The sequence below is a fragment of the Scyliorhinus canicula genome, chromosome 14 (genome assembly GCF_902713615.1).
Source record: "Scyliorhinus canicula chromosome 14, sScyCan1.1, whole genome shotgun sequence".
NCBI lineage: Eukaryota > Metazoa > Chordata > Chondrichthyes > Carcharhiniformes > Scyliorhinidae > Scyliorhinus > Scyliorhinus canicula.
Window position 1 is genome coordinate 29,244,255 of NC_052159.1, and position 17,682 is coordinate 29,261,936.

At 45.6% G+C, this 17,682-nt stretch overlaps 1 protein-coding gene across 5 annotated transcripts in view; it reads left to right on the forward strand.

Annotated features, from left to right (window-relative positions):
* Positions 1 to 17,682, forward strand: part of fam168a (family with sequence similarity 168 member A) — a 129,655-nt gene that overhangs the window by 33,796 nt on the left and 78,177 nt on the right. For 4 of the 5 annotated variants that reach the window (XM_038817895.1, XM_038817898.1, XM_038817896.1 and 1 more), the window contains exon 2: positions 17,383 to 17,470. The exons of the other annotated variant lie outside the window; for it this stretch is intronic. In XM_038817895.1, coding sequence (XP_038673823.1) covers positions 17,401 to 17,470 — 70 coding nt within the window. In that variant the 5' untranslated portion in view covers positions 17,383 to 17,400. The remainder of the gene's footprint in view (positions 1 to 17,382; positions 17,471 to 17,682) is intronic. 5 annotated transcript variants of the gene reach the window in all.

Here is a 17,682-nt window from a genome sequence, read left to right on the forward strand (position 1 = left end):
GGGGGGGGGGGGGGGGGGGGGGGGGGTGGGGGGGGGGTGGGGGGGGGGTGGGTGTGATATGGAAGTGGGGGGGGGGGGGGGGGCGGTGAAAAAGGAGAAGACTGCATCGTTGAATGTTGGGAAATATGTTTCCCGGGGTGTTTACTTGCTGTAACCTGCTTTGATACAAGTTTGTAATAAAATAAGTTTAAAAAAAAACATGTTCCATCTTTCTTAACACAATACAAATATAATACAAATACAAATATAAATTAAACTTAGTTATTCATTGTTCCTAACACTGGATGAGAGCAACTTCAACAGCACTAAAGCCCAACATCCTGGACGATTCAACCTGCTTGTTGGGCACTGCACCACAACCGTAAACGTTCACTCCCTGTGCGCCTGGTATACCATGGTAGTAGTGCGTATCTTCTGCAAGATGTGCTGCAGCAACTCTTAAATACCCCATGGACAGCAATCCCTGACCCATGACTTGTGCCACCGAGAAGAACAAGCAGAACGCCCTAATTAGGATCTGGAATGCGCTGCCCGAGTATGGTGAAGTGAGATTCAATTGTGGGGTTGACAGTGGGGATGGGCAACAAATGCTGGCTTTGCTTGTGCCATCCATTTCCCATGAATGAATTAAGAAAATATTGTGCTTTCTGCAGTCTGCTCAACTCCATAGCTGACCATATCATCTTCATTTCACAGCCTATTCATATTTCCACTCCAACCTGCTGTAATGCAAGTAGCATGTTTCTACCCTTGGGCCATACCTGTTGCCCATCCATATTGTGCCTTTAAGCAACATCAGAAGATCGTCACATTTATGAACAATGAACAGCTTTTCCTCTCTATCATCACCTTTGATTCCATGGCTGTGATTGTTGCTTTCAAACATTTTGTCTATAACTCCCTCTGTCACATTCCCTCACGTTCTTGGCCACTGGCGTGAGACTTGCACCAAGTCCCACTTCAAATACTTAACATTTAATCTAAGCTGGCATTGTGTGCTAAGCGGTTGTCCACACAACCCCCCTTCTTGACTCCATGCTGTTGATCTCTCCTTTGATACTGACTCCCTCCCTTTCAATTTCACTTCTCTTCACAAAAAAACTGTTGGCCTCTCCATCCTTGCAAACTACTGCTTCATCTCCAACCTCCCTTTCCTCTTATATTGTTGGACCTCCAGAAGCTGCCCCTCTTTAACAACTTCAGATTTGAATCCCTGCAATCAGGTATCTATCTACCTCTGCTGCAGTATTGAAGTAACTCAGATCAAAGTTACAAAGGTGTTTCCTCCTCCTCACCTGATCCGTCTCCACCTGCCTGCAGTATTTGACACAGTTTAAAAATAAATTTAGAGTGCTAAATTCATTTTTTCCAATTTAGCGTGGCCAATCAACCTACCCTGCACATTTTTGGGTTGTGGAGACGAAACCCACGCAAACATGGGGAGAATATGTAAGCTCCACACAATCAGTGACCTAGAGTCGGGATCGAACCTGGGATCTCTGAGCCTTTGACACAGTTGACCACACTGCCTTCCTCCAATGGCTCCAGTGTCATTCAGTTGGGTGGTACTGCAGTCACCTGGTTCAAATGCTTATCGTGACTTCTCTTGCTCCCACACCATGACCACTGGAGTCTCCTGAGGACCTAGATCTTCTTCATCTATATGCTGCCGCCACCACCTCAAAAGAAGCAGTTTTGACATTTATATTGACACTATACCTCCTTTCTCAACCCCCTCCTCTGTCTCCATTGCATCTCTGACATCTAGTGAAACTTTAAAAAAAAAAAGTACTTGTTCATGAGACATGGACATCGCTGGTTGGGCCACTAATTATTGCCTATCCTAAATTGCTATTGAACTGAGTGGCCTGCTAGGCCATTTCAGAGGGCATGTAAAAGTCAACCGCATTGCTGTGAGCCTGGAGTCACATGTCGGCCAGATCAGGTGCGGATGGCAGATTTCCATCCTTAAAGGAGATTAGTGAACCAGATGGCATTTTACAATAGTGACAATGGTTTCATGGTCATCCTGGACTTTTAATTCCAGATTTTTATTGAATTCAAATTTCACCATCCGCCATGATGGGACAGAAATTTACTTGAACTAACTATTGGGAAGACTGAAGCCATTCTCTTCAGTCCCCACCACAAAATAGTCCACTAGCTATCGACTGATCCCTCTCCATTGTAACTCTGAGGAATGAGCAATACCATAAAGCTTTTATCCTTGTTTTTGAATCTCTCCGTACATGCATCCTTTCTCTAAAAGTGGCTTTAGAGGGAGTGCAGCAAAGGTTTATAAGAATGAAACCTGGACTTCAGGGGTTGTGATTAGGAGAGATTACACAAATTGGACACTCTTCTCGAGAATTTAGCAGGTTAAGGCTTGATCTTTTAAAAAAATTTATTCTCTTTTTTTCACATTTTCTCCCAAATTTACACCCACCAACAATAAACAGCAACAAATGTGTCAATCCCCAGAACAATAACAACGATCCCATCCTCACATCAGACCTGAAATATTAGCCCGCATGTTTACATAAACAAATGACAAAGAGGAATAGGGGATTACCCATAGTCACCCTTAATACACACAGCCTCTCTTCCCCCCCCCCCCCCCCCAAATTAATGTTCAATGTTATCCAATTCTTGAAAGTGCATAACGAATAATGCCCATGACTTGTAGAACCCCTCCGTCCTTCCCCTCAGTTCAAACTTAACCTTCTCAAGAGTCAAGAATTCCAACAGGTCTCCACGCTAGGGCACAGGGTGGAGATGCTGCTCTCCATCCCAACATCTTCTACTCCTTCAAAGAATCAGCTCATCCTTGCCCTCGTGAGGTGTGCTTGGTACACCACCTTTAGCTGTATACCACCTTCAGCTGTATCACCCCTAACCTCGCACATGAGGTGGAGGCATTTACTCTCCGGAGCACCTCACAGCAGACCCCCTCCTCTAGAACCTCTCCCAACTCTTCCTCCCACTTTGCTTTGATCCCTTCTAGTGGTGTCTTATCCTCTTCCGAAATAGTTCCATACACCGCTGACACTACCCCCTTCTCCAGTCCCCTTATCGTCAGCAGCTCCTCCAGCAATGTGGAGGCCGGTTCCTCCGGGAAGCTCTGTATCTCCTTTCTGGCAAAATCTTGAACCTGCATGTATTTAAACATTTCTCCCTGCTCCTGCCCATACTTCTCTTCCAGCTCCTTCAATCCGAAGAAACAAATCTTTTAGCGTCTTAATCCCCTTCTCTTCCCATTTCCGGAAATTTCCATCCCACCTCCCTGGTCAAATCTGTGGCTTCCCCGATTCGGTATTTCCCGTGACCCTACCCCCAACCTGAAGTGTTGGAGAAACCTACTTCAGATTTTCAATGAAGCTATTATTACCAGTATTACAGAGTATTTCCCCGGAGCTATCGGGAATGGCGCTGTTGCTAGTGCTTTCAGTCCTGACCACATGCACAAACTTTCCTCCATTCTAACCCACTGGGAATCAGCCCCTCTGACCCAGCTCCGCATCTTCTCCACATTCGCCGCCCAGTAGTAGTACATCAGGTTCGGAAGACCCAAACCCCCTGCCTGCCTGCCTTCCCCTCTGTAGCAGCACCTTTCTCACTCTGGCCACCTTCCTTCCCCATATGAATGAGGTAATCCTTCCCTCAATCTCCTTGAAAAAAGCATTTGGCCGAAAAATCGGTAGGCATTGAAAAATAAACAGAAAACGCGGCAACACATTCATTTTAACCGCCTGTACCCGACCCGCCAGTGACAGAGGGCGACCATCCTATCTTGCCAGATCGGCTTTCACTCTCCCCACCAAACTAGAGATGTTGTACCTGTGAAGCCTCCCCCACTCCTGGGCAACCTGCACCCCCAGATACCTAAAGTGAGTCCCTGCCCCCACCCCCGGCCGAGACACCACAAAATACTCACTCTTGTCTATGATCAGCTTGTACCCCGAGAAAGACCCAAATACCCGCAGCAGCTCCAATATTCCCCCTATCTACACACTCGGTTCTGACACATAACAGCAAGTTGTCAGCACATAATGACACCCTATGCTCTATCTCTCTCTCTTCCCCCCCCCCCCCCCCCCCCCCCCCCCCCCCCCCCCCCCGCACTATTCCTTTCCATTCTCCCGAACTTCTTAATGCGATGGCCAACGGCTCATTTGCAAGTGCACACAGCAGGGGGGGGCGGGCATAACACATCCCTGCCTCGTCCCACGGTGGAGCGAAAGGTATCTTGAGCTGATGTTGTTTGTGCGGACACTCTCCTTCGGCTCCTTGTATAGTAGCTTTACCCAGTTCACAAATCTTGGTCCAATCCCAAACAGCTCCAGAAGTGCCATCAAGTACCCCCATTCTATCCGGTCAAACGCCTTCTCGGCGTCCAATGCCACAACCACCTCTGTTTCCTTCCCTTCCTACGGTGGCATAACGACATTCAAAACTCTCCTAATGTTCGAAAAAAGCTGTGTCCCTCTCTCGAACCCTGTCTGATCCTCACCTATCACCTTCGGGTGGCACTCCTCCAGCCTACCCGCCAGTACCTTCGCCAATACATTTGCGTCCACATTCAGAAGTGAAATGGGCTTGTACGACTCACTCCATCCGATCCTTATTTTTTTTAGCAACAGTGAAATAGATGCCTGTCCCAAGGTTTGTGGCAACGCCTCCTTCCCTATCGCCTCTTCAAACATCCCCACTATCAGGGGTGCCAGCTTGTCCTTGAATTTTTTATAATATTCCACCGGAAACCCATCCGGCCTGCCACCTTCCCCGACTGCATCCTCCCAATCGCATCCTTTATCTCCTGCTCCACTATTGCTCCTTCTAATGTAGCCCTGTCCCCCTCCCCTAGCCTCGGGTACTCGAACCCATCTAGAAATTCCTGCATCTCACGGTCTTCCCCGGGTGGCTCTGACCTGTACAACCTCTCCTAAAACTCCTCAAAAACCTTGTTAATCAGCTCTGGAGCCACCACCAACTTCCCTGCCCTATCCCTCACCTGAAGAATTTCCCTTGCCGCTGCTTCCCTCCGGAGCTGACCTGCTAACATACCGTATCTCCATGTTCATAAACTGCACCCCTTGCTCGTCTCAGTTGGCGCACCGTCTTCCTGGTGAAGCTCGCCTGTAGTTCCTTCCTCTTTTCCAGCTTCGCTGGGTCCCCATCTTCTGCATAACTCCTATCTACCTCCAGCATCTCATCTATTACTCTCTGCCGCTCCAACCTCTCGTCTTTGTCTACTCTGGCCTTAAACAAAATTACCTCAGCCCTCACCACCGCCTTTAGAGCCTCCCAGACAACTGCCTTTGACACCTCACCCGTATAGTTGAAACCTACATATTCCTTAATTACCTTTTCAATTTTATCACACAACACTTGGTTCCCCAAAAGCCCCACATCCAGTTTCCACCCTGGCCTCCGCGCTACCCCCTTCTCCAGTGCCATATCCACCCAATGCCGAGCGTGATCTGACACTGCAATTGCCGAGTATTCCGACCCCTTAACCCCAGCCAGCAAAGCCTTCCCCACCACAAAGAAGTTGATCCGCGAGTATACCTTATGGACTGCTGAGAAAAATTAGTATTCCCGTTCCCTTGGGTGCAGGAACCTCCAAGGATCCACTCCTCCCATTTCCACCATTAGCCCAGTCAGTGCCTTCGCCGCCCCTGATGGGACCAGCGAGCGAGGCTGTGATCTGTCCAACCTTGGCTCCTGCACCAAGTTCCAGTCCCCCCATAATCTGTTCGTGTGTGTCCAAGTCGGCGATGGCCCCAAACACCACCTTCGCGAATCCCACATCGTCCCAATTGGGACCGTATACACTTACCAGCGCCACTAATCTCCCCTCCAGCGCCCCTGTCACAATCACATATCTACCCCCTGATCTGCCACCACCTTCTCCATCTGGAAGCGTATCCTTTTGCTGACCAGCACCGCTATCCCTCGAGCCATTCCGTCAAATCCAGAGTGAAACACCTGGTCTCACCTGGTCCATCACCCTCAAGTGAGTCTCCTGCAGCATTGCCACATCGGCTTTAAAACTTTTAAGATGCGCAGGCACTCTTGACCGGACCTCCGAGCCCTCACGTTCCATGTGACTATCCTAACTGGGGGTCTCTCACCCCCCCCACCACCTTTCTTTTCCACCATCATCATACCACCAGGCCCTGCCCCATAAACCTGACCCGCCCCTGTCCATTTTTGACATCGAACCCCCCCCCCCCCCAATTCCCATTAAAAAACATCTGTTAAGGCTTGATCTGATCGAAGTCTTCAAGATACTAACAGGAAAAGACAGGGTAGCTAAAGATGAACTGTTTTCACTGGTTGGAGAATCTAGAACAAGGGAGAATAGTCTAATAATTAGGGGCAGACCATTCAGAGATTCTAGGAAGCACTTCTGCAAACACAGGGTGGTAGAGGTTTGAAACTCAGTCCGATAAATGGCAATTGATGCTAGATCAGTTGATAATTTCAAATCTCAGATACAATTTTGGGAAACAAAGGTATTAAGGAATATGGGCCAAAGGCCATGAAGTTAGGCCGCAGATCAGCCATTATCTCATTGAATGGCAGAGCGGGCTCGAGGGGCTGATGGCCTACTCCTGTTCCAATGTTCCTCTCTCTCAGCCCTTCAATCTGCTGAGATGTGTGCGCTTCCCCAGGTCTGATATCTTGAGGTAACCTCATTCTAATCGTTCCCCTTTGACAGTTATGCCTTCAGTCGCCTAGGCCCCGAAACTCTGAATTTTCTTTATTCTCAAAGATCTTTAAGATGTGTCTCCAAGTTGAAATGGAATCTGTGGTTTCAAAGCTTCTATTTTTTTGAGACGGTTGTTAATTGCAAAAGGAACTGGCCCTTCCAGCTGCTAAGTAATCTACGACTGAAGCTGAGATTGGATAGCAAAACTTCTGAGGAGTCTGGAAATGGTTGAAACCGTATAAAAGGTTAGAGAGCCATCAGAGCTCAAATGATCCAGTGGTTTAGAACAAAAAAATTGTACCCGCCTCTACCACTGCCTCTGGCAGCTCGTTCCAGATGCTCACCACCCTCTGTGCGAAAATTTTTTCCTTCAGGTCTCTTGCATCTCTCGCCTCTCACTGTAAATCTGTGCCCTCTAATTCTAGATTCCTCTACCTTTGGGAAAAGATGTTGACTATCTACCTCATCTCTGCTCATTATTTTATAGACTTCTGTAAGATCACTCATAAGCTTCCTACGCTCCAGGGAAAAAAAGTCCCAGCCTATCCAGCCTTTCCTTATAACTCAGACCATCAAGTCATGGTAGCATCCTTGTAAATCTCTTCTGCACTCTTTCTGGTTTAACAATATCCGTCCTATAATAGGGTGACCAGAACTGAAGACAGTATTCCATGTGTGGTCTTATCAATGTCTTGTACAACTTCAACAAGACGCCCCAACTCCTGTATTCAATATTCTGACCAATAAATCCTAGCATGCTAAATGCCTTCTTCACCACCCTGTCCACCTGCGACTCTGCGTTTCAGGAGCTATGAACCTGTACCCCATGATCTTTGTTCTGCAACTCTCCCCAACTCCCTACCATTAACTCAGTTGGTCCTGTTCTGATTTGATCTACCAAAATGCATCACCTCACATTTATCCAAATTAAATTCAGTCAACAATTCATTGGCCCAGTGGCCCAATTGGTTAAGGTCCTGTTGCAATCTTATATAACCTTCTTCACAATCCACTCTGCCACCAATCTTGGTGTCTTCTGCAAACTTATTAACCATGCCTCCTACATTCTCATCTAAATCATTAATATATATAAATGGTAGATAGAGACATTGATAACAGGAGCAGGAGTAGGCCATTTGGCCCATCATTCAACATGATCATGGCAGACCCTCTATCTCAAAGCCATACTCTGCTCTCTCCGCATACTCATTGACACCTTTAGTGTCTTGAAATCTGTTCCTTTCTTCAATACATTGTGATTCGATCTCCACGGCCTTTTGTGGTAGAGAATTCTACAGGTTCACTATCCTCCTGAGTGAAGAAATTTCTCCTCATCTCGGTCCTAAATGGCTGAGCCCATATCCTTAGACTCATTCAGGGGAAACATCATCCCAGCATCCAGTCTGCCCAGCCCTGTCAGAATTTTACATATTTCAATGAGATCCACTTTTCTAAACTCCAGTGAATACAGGCCTAGTCAACCCAACCTTTCATACGACAACCCTGTCACCTCCGCAATTAGTCTGGTTAACCTTCACTGCACTCCCTCTATGGCAAGAATATATTTTTTTTGATGGAAGGAGATCAAAACTGCACGCACTACTCCAGATTTGGTCTCACCAAGGCCCTATACAGCTACAGTATGATATCCTTGCTCCTCTTCGCAAATCCTCTTCTAATTAAGGCCAGCATCCCTTTTGAATTCCTAACTAACTGCTTGCTGTAACTGCTTGCTTGCTTTCATTAATAGGTGTACGAGGGCACATAGGTCCCTTTGTGCATCAACATTTCCCAATCTATCATCATTTGAGTAATACTTTGCCGTTCTGAAGTGGATAACTTACATTTATCCATGTTATACAGCATCCGTCATGTATTTGCCCAGTTGCTCAACTTGTCTAAATCGCCTTGAAGCCTCTTTACTTCTTTCTCGCCGCTCTCTCAAATTCAGACCGTTGTGAACAGAATTGAGGAGGTTTTGCAAACATGAGCCATTTTTGGTGAAGGCAAATTGGTTGTGCTGCTGCTGTCAGTTGGGGATCAGGGTAAATCCTAGAAGAGGATCTGAAATTCTTTGTGAGGAAAACAGAGTTGAAGGGACTCTGCTGTAACTGAGATTGATTAAATACATGGTAAATGGACTGCTGAGCCAATTTTTGAAACTCTTGTATTTGCTATTTAATGTGTAATTTATAGTTTCTAATCAATAATTATCTTCCTGTTAATTCCTGTTTAATATATGTTGATTTTGAGTTTGAGTATAGGTAGTTACTGAAAACTGTCTAGTTTTTGTTTTGTTTGATCCTTGAATAGTAAAAAATACATCTGTTTTAAACCTTGGGAGTCTTGTGGCTTCATTCTTGCCGTAAAAACTGATGTTTCTCATTTTATATAAAAAAAAATTATTGGCCTCGACCAAGGTCATAAGTGTCAAACTTTGTCAATGCTTGGGAAAATTTACAATGTTGAATGTGCTATTGAAATACAAATCATCGTTGTGGTACTACATAAATGCAAGATTTTCCCCCTCCCTTTTGAGGCAATTGGACAGTTACAAATTTCATTCACATAGTACTCTTTTCAAACGTGTCATACATCAGGTGACAAACCAGAACAAAGGGGAAAAAGGGTTAGGGAGGGGTGAATTCCTATTTGAAGAGAGGGCTGATGTTTGGGGGTTGGTGGGAGGATGGGATCTTTATTATTGTTATGGGGTTTGACATATTTGTTGCTGATTATTGTTTATTGTTGGTGGGCGTAAATTCGGGAGAAAATGTGAAAAAGGAGAATAAAAATATTTTTTTTAAAAAAGAGCCTTTGAAAGGAGGGAGGGAAGCAGTAAGGCATGATTATTGAGTGGAAACATGGTGCTAGGTAAACCTCTCTGGTATCTTGAATGCTCTAAAGAGGCCCTTTCCCTACAGAATATTAACCAGATCAGTTTATAAAGAAGTGTAACTATTGTCAGGAAAATAAATCTTTATGCTTGAAATCTGCCTTTGATCAAATGCATGGAGAGAAAACAAATAGTCTCCGGAGGAATACTTGGTAAAATAATCATGAATTCCTTTTGATACACTTGAAAGGTTGTTTTCATGAGGTATAAAAAGGATCTATAGCACTTTTCTGTTGAACCTTTATAAATTCGGTAAGATTCCCAGTCAGTTGTGCAATATAAAATAACTTGTAATCACTGGTGTTTACAAGATTTATAACAGCAAATGGATTTACAGGTAAATGTTGACTAATTGTGCTGTTGAATTGTAAGTAGCTTGACATTTAAAATGTCTGGCATGCCGGAACTAAGTAGTGCAATATCTTGCATTTATATAACTCCTTTAACATAGGAAAAGTTGAAACACTTGATAGAAGCATATCAGAGAAATATTGATCCCAAGCCCAATGGAGATATTGAAAGGGATGATCAACTTGGTTAAGGGAATGGATTTTAAAAGAGGAGAAAGAGCAAAGCAGCTGATGGTGCAAATTCAAGCTTAAGGCCTAGATAGCTCAAGGTAGCTAGCTGTGCCAGAGTTGTCCTGTGAACTTTATGTGCACAGTTACTTCCTATAAATGAATGTACAAATCCTGGCATTCCTTGTGAACATAGAAATGAGTTGCTTGGTCATTATAAATATAAGTATAATAATGGTGCAGTTCTGATTAAAATTTCAGTTTATGATCAACCTTGTTTATTCATGCATTGCTGAGTGAGCTTTTTTTCTAGCTCATAAATTGTTGATATCTAAAACATTTTATCTAATTGTAAATTGAGCAGAACATTAAATGTAATGTTCAAATTGGCTTTCCTCTTTCAATTCGAACTTGTGTTGCCTAAAATATTTAAAGTTCTGATCTCTGTTTATTGTTGACACACACTGTAACCAGCACTTTGGGGCACTAAATTCGCAACATTCCGAATAGACAGGCTGAATGAAAAGGGGTTGAAGAGATACAGGAACACTGGGTAACTTGTGATTACAGCCATTTGATTACTTCTAGTTACAAGTTTGAAGGGATTGCTGAGAAACGCACTAAGCTTGGAGCAGCCAAACTCAATGGGGAAAGGACACATCTATGGTCTACCTGCCATAGTATACCAAGGGGCTGGAAACTGTAACTGGAAACTGGAAGCTGGTTGTATGTTTGTCATAGAATAGATGGTATAAATCTCATATTTTAGTTGTCTTCGCTACCTCAGAGTGCCGCATGTTGAATGGCAAGAACTTAAATTGTATTGCTCTTTTGGTAATTTCCCAAAATGAACTGTTCGGAAATGTACTTTTGGTGAATAAAATATATCTATGGAAAAAAAGACTGAGCCAAATAGCCTTATTCTGTAATAAAAGCAGATCTGAAATAAATAAAATGCTAGAGAAGCTGAGATCTGGCAGAAATAGTGAACATTTTGAGCCCAGTCTGATTCTTTGGAACCTTATAACCTTATACGGGTCCTTTTTCTGTGCTGTATGTTTACATATTCTAGTTATAAACAAATTAGGAGGTAAATTGTTACAATTGAAAATATTTTTGAAAGTCCGAGCTATTCACTGTACGAAGATGTGCAAGGTGTAAATGACAACTCTTCAAACATTTAGATTGGACTCTGCATCGGAGACAGTGTGGTTCATTTGTGGCTTGATCCCGAATGCATTTCACACCATGCAGATGTCAGCTGCTAGATCAGCGCCTAATAATCTAATCTCACTGATCTCAACCTCTAATCAGCTATCATTGCTGGAAGTTAGGGACCAAAGGACTTCTGCAGAGCCACCTGATTAGAACAAAGAACAAAGAAAATTATAGCACAGGAACAGGCCCTTCGTCCTTTCCAGCCTGCGCCGATCCAGATCCTTTATCTAAACCTGTCTCCTATTTTCCAATGTCTACTTCCCTCTGTTCCCGCCCATTCATATACCTGTCTAGATGCTTCTTAAATGATGCTATCGTGCCCGCCTCTACCACCTCCGCTGGTAAAGCGTTCCAGGCACCCAGCACCCTCTGCGTAAAAAACCTTTCCACGCACATCTCCCTTAAACTATCCCCCTCTCACCTTGAAATCATGACCCCTTGTAACTGACACCCCCACTCTTGGGAAAAGCTTGTTGCTGTCCACCCTGTCCATACCTCTCATAATTTTGTAGACCTCAATCAGGTCCCCCCTCAACCTCCGTCTTTCCAACGAAAACAATCCTAATCTACTCAACCTTTCTTCATAGCTAGCACCCTCCATACCAGGCAACATCCTGGTGAACCTCCTCTGCACCCTCTCCAAGGCATCCACATCCTTCTGGTAATGTGGCGACCAGAACTGCACGCAGTATTCCAAATGTGGCCGAACCTATACAACTGTAACATGACCTGCCAACTCTTGTACTCAATACCCCGTCCAATGAAGGCAAGCATGCTGTATGCCTTCTTGACCACTCTATCAACCTGCGTTGCCACCTTCAGGGTACAATGGACCTGAACTCCCAGATCTCTCTGCACATCAATTTTCCCCAAGACCCTTCCATTGACCATATAGTCCACTCTTGAATTTGATCTTCCAAAATGCATCACCTCTCATTTGCCTGGATTGAACTCCATCTGCCATTTCTCTGCCCAACTCTCCAATCTATCTATATTTTGTTGTATTCTCTGACAGTCCTCCTCGCTATCTGCAACTCCACCAATCTTAGTATCATCTGCAAACTTGCTAATCAGACCACCTATACCTTCCTCCAGGTCATTTATGTAGATCACAAACAACAGTGGTCCGAGCACGGATCCCTGTGGAACACCACTAGTCACCCTTCTCCATTTTGAGACACTCCCTTCCACCTTATCCATCTAGCTAGTACACCCTGAACCCCATACGACTTTTTCCATCAACCTGCCATGGGAAACCTTATCAAACGCTTTACTAAAGTCCATGTATACGACATCTACAGCCCTTCCCTCTTCAATTAACTTTGTCACTTCCTCAAAGAATTCTATTAGGTTTTTGTAAGACATGACCTTCCCTGCACAAAACCATGCTGCCTATCACTGATAAGTCTATTTTCTTCCATATGTGAATAGATCCTATCCCTCAGTATCTTCTCCAACAGTTTGCCTACCACTGACGTCAAGCTCACAGGTCTATAATTCCCTGGATTATCCCTGCTACCCTTCTTAAACAAAGGGACAACATTAGCAATTCTCCAGTCCTCCGGGACCTCACCCGTGCTCAAGGATGCTGTAAAGATGTCTGTTAAGGCCCCAGCTATTTCGACCCTCGCTTCCCTCAGTAACATGGGATAGATCCCATCCGGTCCTGGGGACTTGTCCACCTTAATGTCTTTTAGAATACCCAAAACCTCCCCCTTCCGTATGACAACTTGACCGAGAGTGTTTAAACATCCATCCCTAGCCTCAACATCCGTCTTGTCCCTCTCCTTTGTGAATACCGATGCAAAGTACTCATTAAGAATCTCACCCATTTCCTCTGAATCCACGCATAAATTCCCTCTTTTGTCTTTCAGTGGGCCAATCCTTTCTCTAGTTACCCTCTTGCTCCTTACATACGAATAAAATGCTTTGGGATTTTCCTTAACCCTGTTAGCCAAAGATATTTCATGACCCCTTTTAGCCCTCTTTATTGCGCGTTTGAGATTCGTCCTACTTTCCCGATATTCCTCCAAAGCTTCTTCAGTTTTGAGTTGCCTCGATCCTATGTATGCTTCCTTGTTCATCTTAGCTAGTCTCTCAATTTCACCCGCCATCCATGGTTCCCTAATCTTGCCATTTCTATCTTTCATTTTCACAGGAACATGTCTGTCCTGCACTCTAATCAACCTTTCCTTAAAAGACTTCCACATTTCAAATGTGGATTTACCCTTAAACAGCTGCTCCCAATCCACATTCCCTAGCTCCTGCCGAATTTTGTTATACTCTGCCTTTCCCCAATTTAGCACTCTTCCTTTCGGACCCCTCTTGTCCTTGTCCATGAGTATTCTAAAACTTACGGAATTGTGATCGCTATTCCCAAAGTAATCACCGACTGAAACATCAACCACCTGGCCGGGATCATTCCCCAATACCAGGTCCAGTATGGCCCCTTCCCGAGTTGGACTATTTACATACTGCTCTAAAAAACTCTCCTGGATGCTCCTTACAAACTCTGCTCCATCTACGCCTCCAACACTACACAAATCCCATTCAATGTTGGGGAAGTTAAAATCTCCAATCACAACCACCCTATTGCTCCTACATTTTTCTATAATCTGTCTGCATATTTGTACCTCTACTTCATGCTCGCTTTTGGGAGGCCTGTAGTAAAGTCCCAACAATGTTACTGCACCCTTCCTATTTCTCAGTTCCACCCATATTGCCTCAGTGCTCGAATCCTCCATCGTGCCCTCCTTAATCACAGCTGTGATATCATCTCTGACGAGTAAAGCAACTCCTCCACCCCTTCTACCTCCCTCTCTATCCCTCCTGAAGCATCTATACCCTGGGATATTCAGTTGCCAGTCCTGCCCTTCCCTCAACCAAGTCTCAGTAATACCAATAGCATCATATTCCCAGGTACTGATCCAAGCCCTAAATTCATCTACCTTACCTGCTACACTTCTCGCATTAAAACAAATGCACCTCAGACCACCTTTGCGTTCATCGTCTATTCCCTGTCTACTCTTCCCCTTAGTCACATTGAGTTTATTGCCTCGTACCTTTTTAGTCGCTGCTTCTTTACTGACCTCTAACTTTCTAATCTGGTTCCCATCCCCCTGCCACATTAGTTTAAAACCTCCCAAACAGTGTTAGCAAAAGCACCCCCTAGGACATTGGTTCCAGTCCTGCCCAGGTGTAGACCATCCGGTTTGTAATGGTCCCACCGCCCCCAGAACCGGTTCCAATGTCCCAAAAATCTGAACCCCTCCCTCCTGCACCATCTCTCAAGCCACGTATTCATTCTGACTATTCTTGAATTTCTACTCTGACTGTCCCGTGGCACTGGTAGCAATCCTGAGATTACTACCTTTGAGGTCCTACTTTTTAACTTATCTCCTAACTCCCTAAATTCTGATTGTAGGACCTCATCCCTTTTTTTACCTATATCGTTGGTGCCTATATGCACCACGACAACTGGCTGTTCACCCTCCCCCTTCAGTATGTCCTGCAGCCGATCGGAGACATCCCTGACCCGAGCACCCGGGAGGCAACATACCATTCGGGAGTCTCGTTTTCGACCACAGAAACGCCTGTCTACTCCCCTTACAATTGAATCCCCTATGACTATAGCCCTGCCAGTCTTTTTCCCGCCCTTCTGTGCAGCAGAGCTAGCCACGGTGCCATGAACCTGGCTACTACTGCCTTCCCCTGGTGAGTCATCTCCCCCAACAGTATCCAAAACGGTATACCTGTTTTGGAGGGAGATGACCGCAGGGGGCACCTGCACTGCCTTCCTGCTCTTTCTCTGCCTTTTGGTCACCCATTCCCTGTCTCCGTCAGCAATCCTAATCTGCGGTGTGACCAACTCACTGAACGTGCTATCCACGACCTCCTCAGTATCGCGGCTGCTCCAAAGTGAGTCCATCCGCAGCTCCAGAGCCGTCATGCGGTCTAACAGGAGCTGCAGCTGGACACACTTCCCGCACGTGAAGAAGTCAGGGGCATCAGCCGCGTCCCTGAACTCCCACATTGCGCACGAGGAGCATAACACGGGTCTGGGATCTCCTGCCATTTTTACCCTTTACCTTAACTGATTACAAATATAGTATCAAATAATTAATAAGTGAAAGGAATAAAGATTTTACTTACCAATCACAATACTCACCAACACATGAAGAGTTAAATTTCTCCCAGCAACTGCTAATTGGAGCACTTTCCTTGCCAGCCAATCAGGTCACTGCTTTGCTGCGATGTCACCCTTCAAGGTAAGTTTTTAAAGAGATAAACTTACCTTCCCTTACCTTACCTTACCTTTGGAAATAAATGACTCTCAAAGAAAAAACAAAAAATGTGAATACATGATAGGATGGTCAATATCTGTAAGTGGAAAAGGTAGATAGATTCTTTACATTCTGGGGGTGTGAAATTTGCCTACATTATTGAGCTTCAGGGCCATGTTTATTATACTTAATTCCATTCCCTCCCGGTTCGTAAAGGTACTATTGAACACGAGTGCTAAAATGAGAATATAATTTGTATACCTACCAGCGCCGGCCCTAGGGTTGCTGGCGCCCCCGGCAAGCTGAACTTCGGCGCCCTTGAGGGGGGGGGGGGGGGGGCGGGGGGGGGCGGGGGGGGCGAGGGGGGGGGCGGCGGGGGGGAGGGGGCGGGGCCGAGGGGGGGGGTGGGGAGCGGGGGGGGTGGCGGGGGGGGGGGGGGGGCCGGGGGGGGCCGAGGGGGGGGGGGGGGAGGGGGGGGGGGCGGAGGGGGGGGGGGGGAGGGGGGGGGGGGCCGGGGGGGCCGAGGGGAGGGGGCGGGGCCGAGGGGGGGGTGGGGAGCGGGGGGGGGTGGCGGGGGCCGGGGGGGGCGAGGCAGGGGAGGGGGGGCGGACCCGAGGGGGGGTGGGGGGCGGACCCGAGGGGGGTGGGGGGGGGGGGGGGGGGGGGCGGACCTGGGGGAGGGCGGCCACCGCGCATGCGCGGGACCCGAGTCTCTGGCGCCCCTTAGCACATGGCGCCCCGGGCGACTGCCCGAGTTGCCGGTGCCTTGAGCCGGCCCTGATACCTACCACTCTGGGGCAGGTTGGTGGGGATGGCAGCGGGATTAAAATCATCTTGGGTTTGTGAACTTGTGTACTCTTTTCAAGCTAACAGACCACAGTCATGTTTGAACTGTTGGACACTTGAGGCATCGAGAATCACAGCCATAATTGTAGGACACTTTAATTCTGCCAATATACATGGAAAATGGTGAGAAGGTGGAGGGTTCTTTGCAATCTATTCAAGATTGTTTTTTTAGTGCAAGGGATGGATTTCAAATTTTTGGCCACATAGAACACTGATTTAGTATGAAGATAATATATTCCTGTTTATCCTGTAAATTCAGTTATATTTGCATCAGAATCAAACTAGTCTGTATAGTAAAGTAGAATATGTTACACTGTTGACCTGTGACCATATTGTGATATTTAAGCTGATCACACTGAAACTTGGTTTAACGCAGTGTAATAGTTGAACGAGAAAATGTGTGCATATCTGTTTGGTTCAAGTTGGATTTTTGGCAAAGTCTTTCATAGGACAATGTTACTAGGCAGCAGGCATCTTTCCTGCATTATCCAAAGAATAGCATTGGTCGTATGGAAAGTTGTTTCGGGTCATTGAGTATATTAGACTAATTACAGTGGACTGGTGTGGAGCAATAGAGATCCGGGTTAAGTTCTGTTCATTGTGCAATGGAGTATTTATACCTGCTCTTGTAATTGAGTTGCATATCTGGAGGTAACTTAAAAGTAGGATGCATGATGAACGTTCTGTAGTTAAACATGAACTACATATTTTTGAAGTTTGCCTACTTACTAGTCAGTACTTTGCCTTTTATAGAGATTTCTGTTGCGTTCTGTGTTAATATCCAGGATGTGGCTGCTTGCTCCATAAGTCAACAATTGGAAAACAAGTTCTATAGTATTTAAATGCTTGCAGCAGAAAACTGAGTGAATGGATTTAGTTTATCTAAAGCTGTACTTTCTTTCTCAGAGTTCCTAGTCTTCCAACATGAACCCTGTTTACAGCCCCGTTCAACCTGGGACTCCTTATGGAAATCCTAAGAACATGGCTTACACAGGTAAGTCTGTTTTATTTCAACTGTATCACGGTTCACATATCCACTTGACTTGAGGAAGCATCAGTCTTTAGTGGCATCCTGTTCTGAAAGGAAAACTGTTTAAATGAAATAACTTTGCAAACATTAGCTTGTGACTATACCCTTGGTAGCCATGGAAGTATATGCTCTTTTCTGTAGATGAATACTAAAGACAGGATTTCTATTGTGGTTCC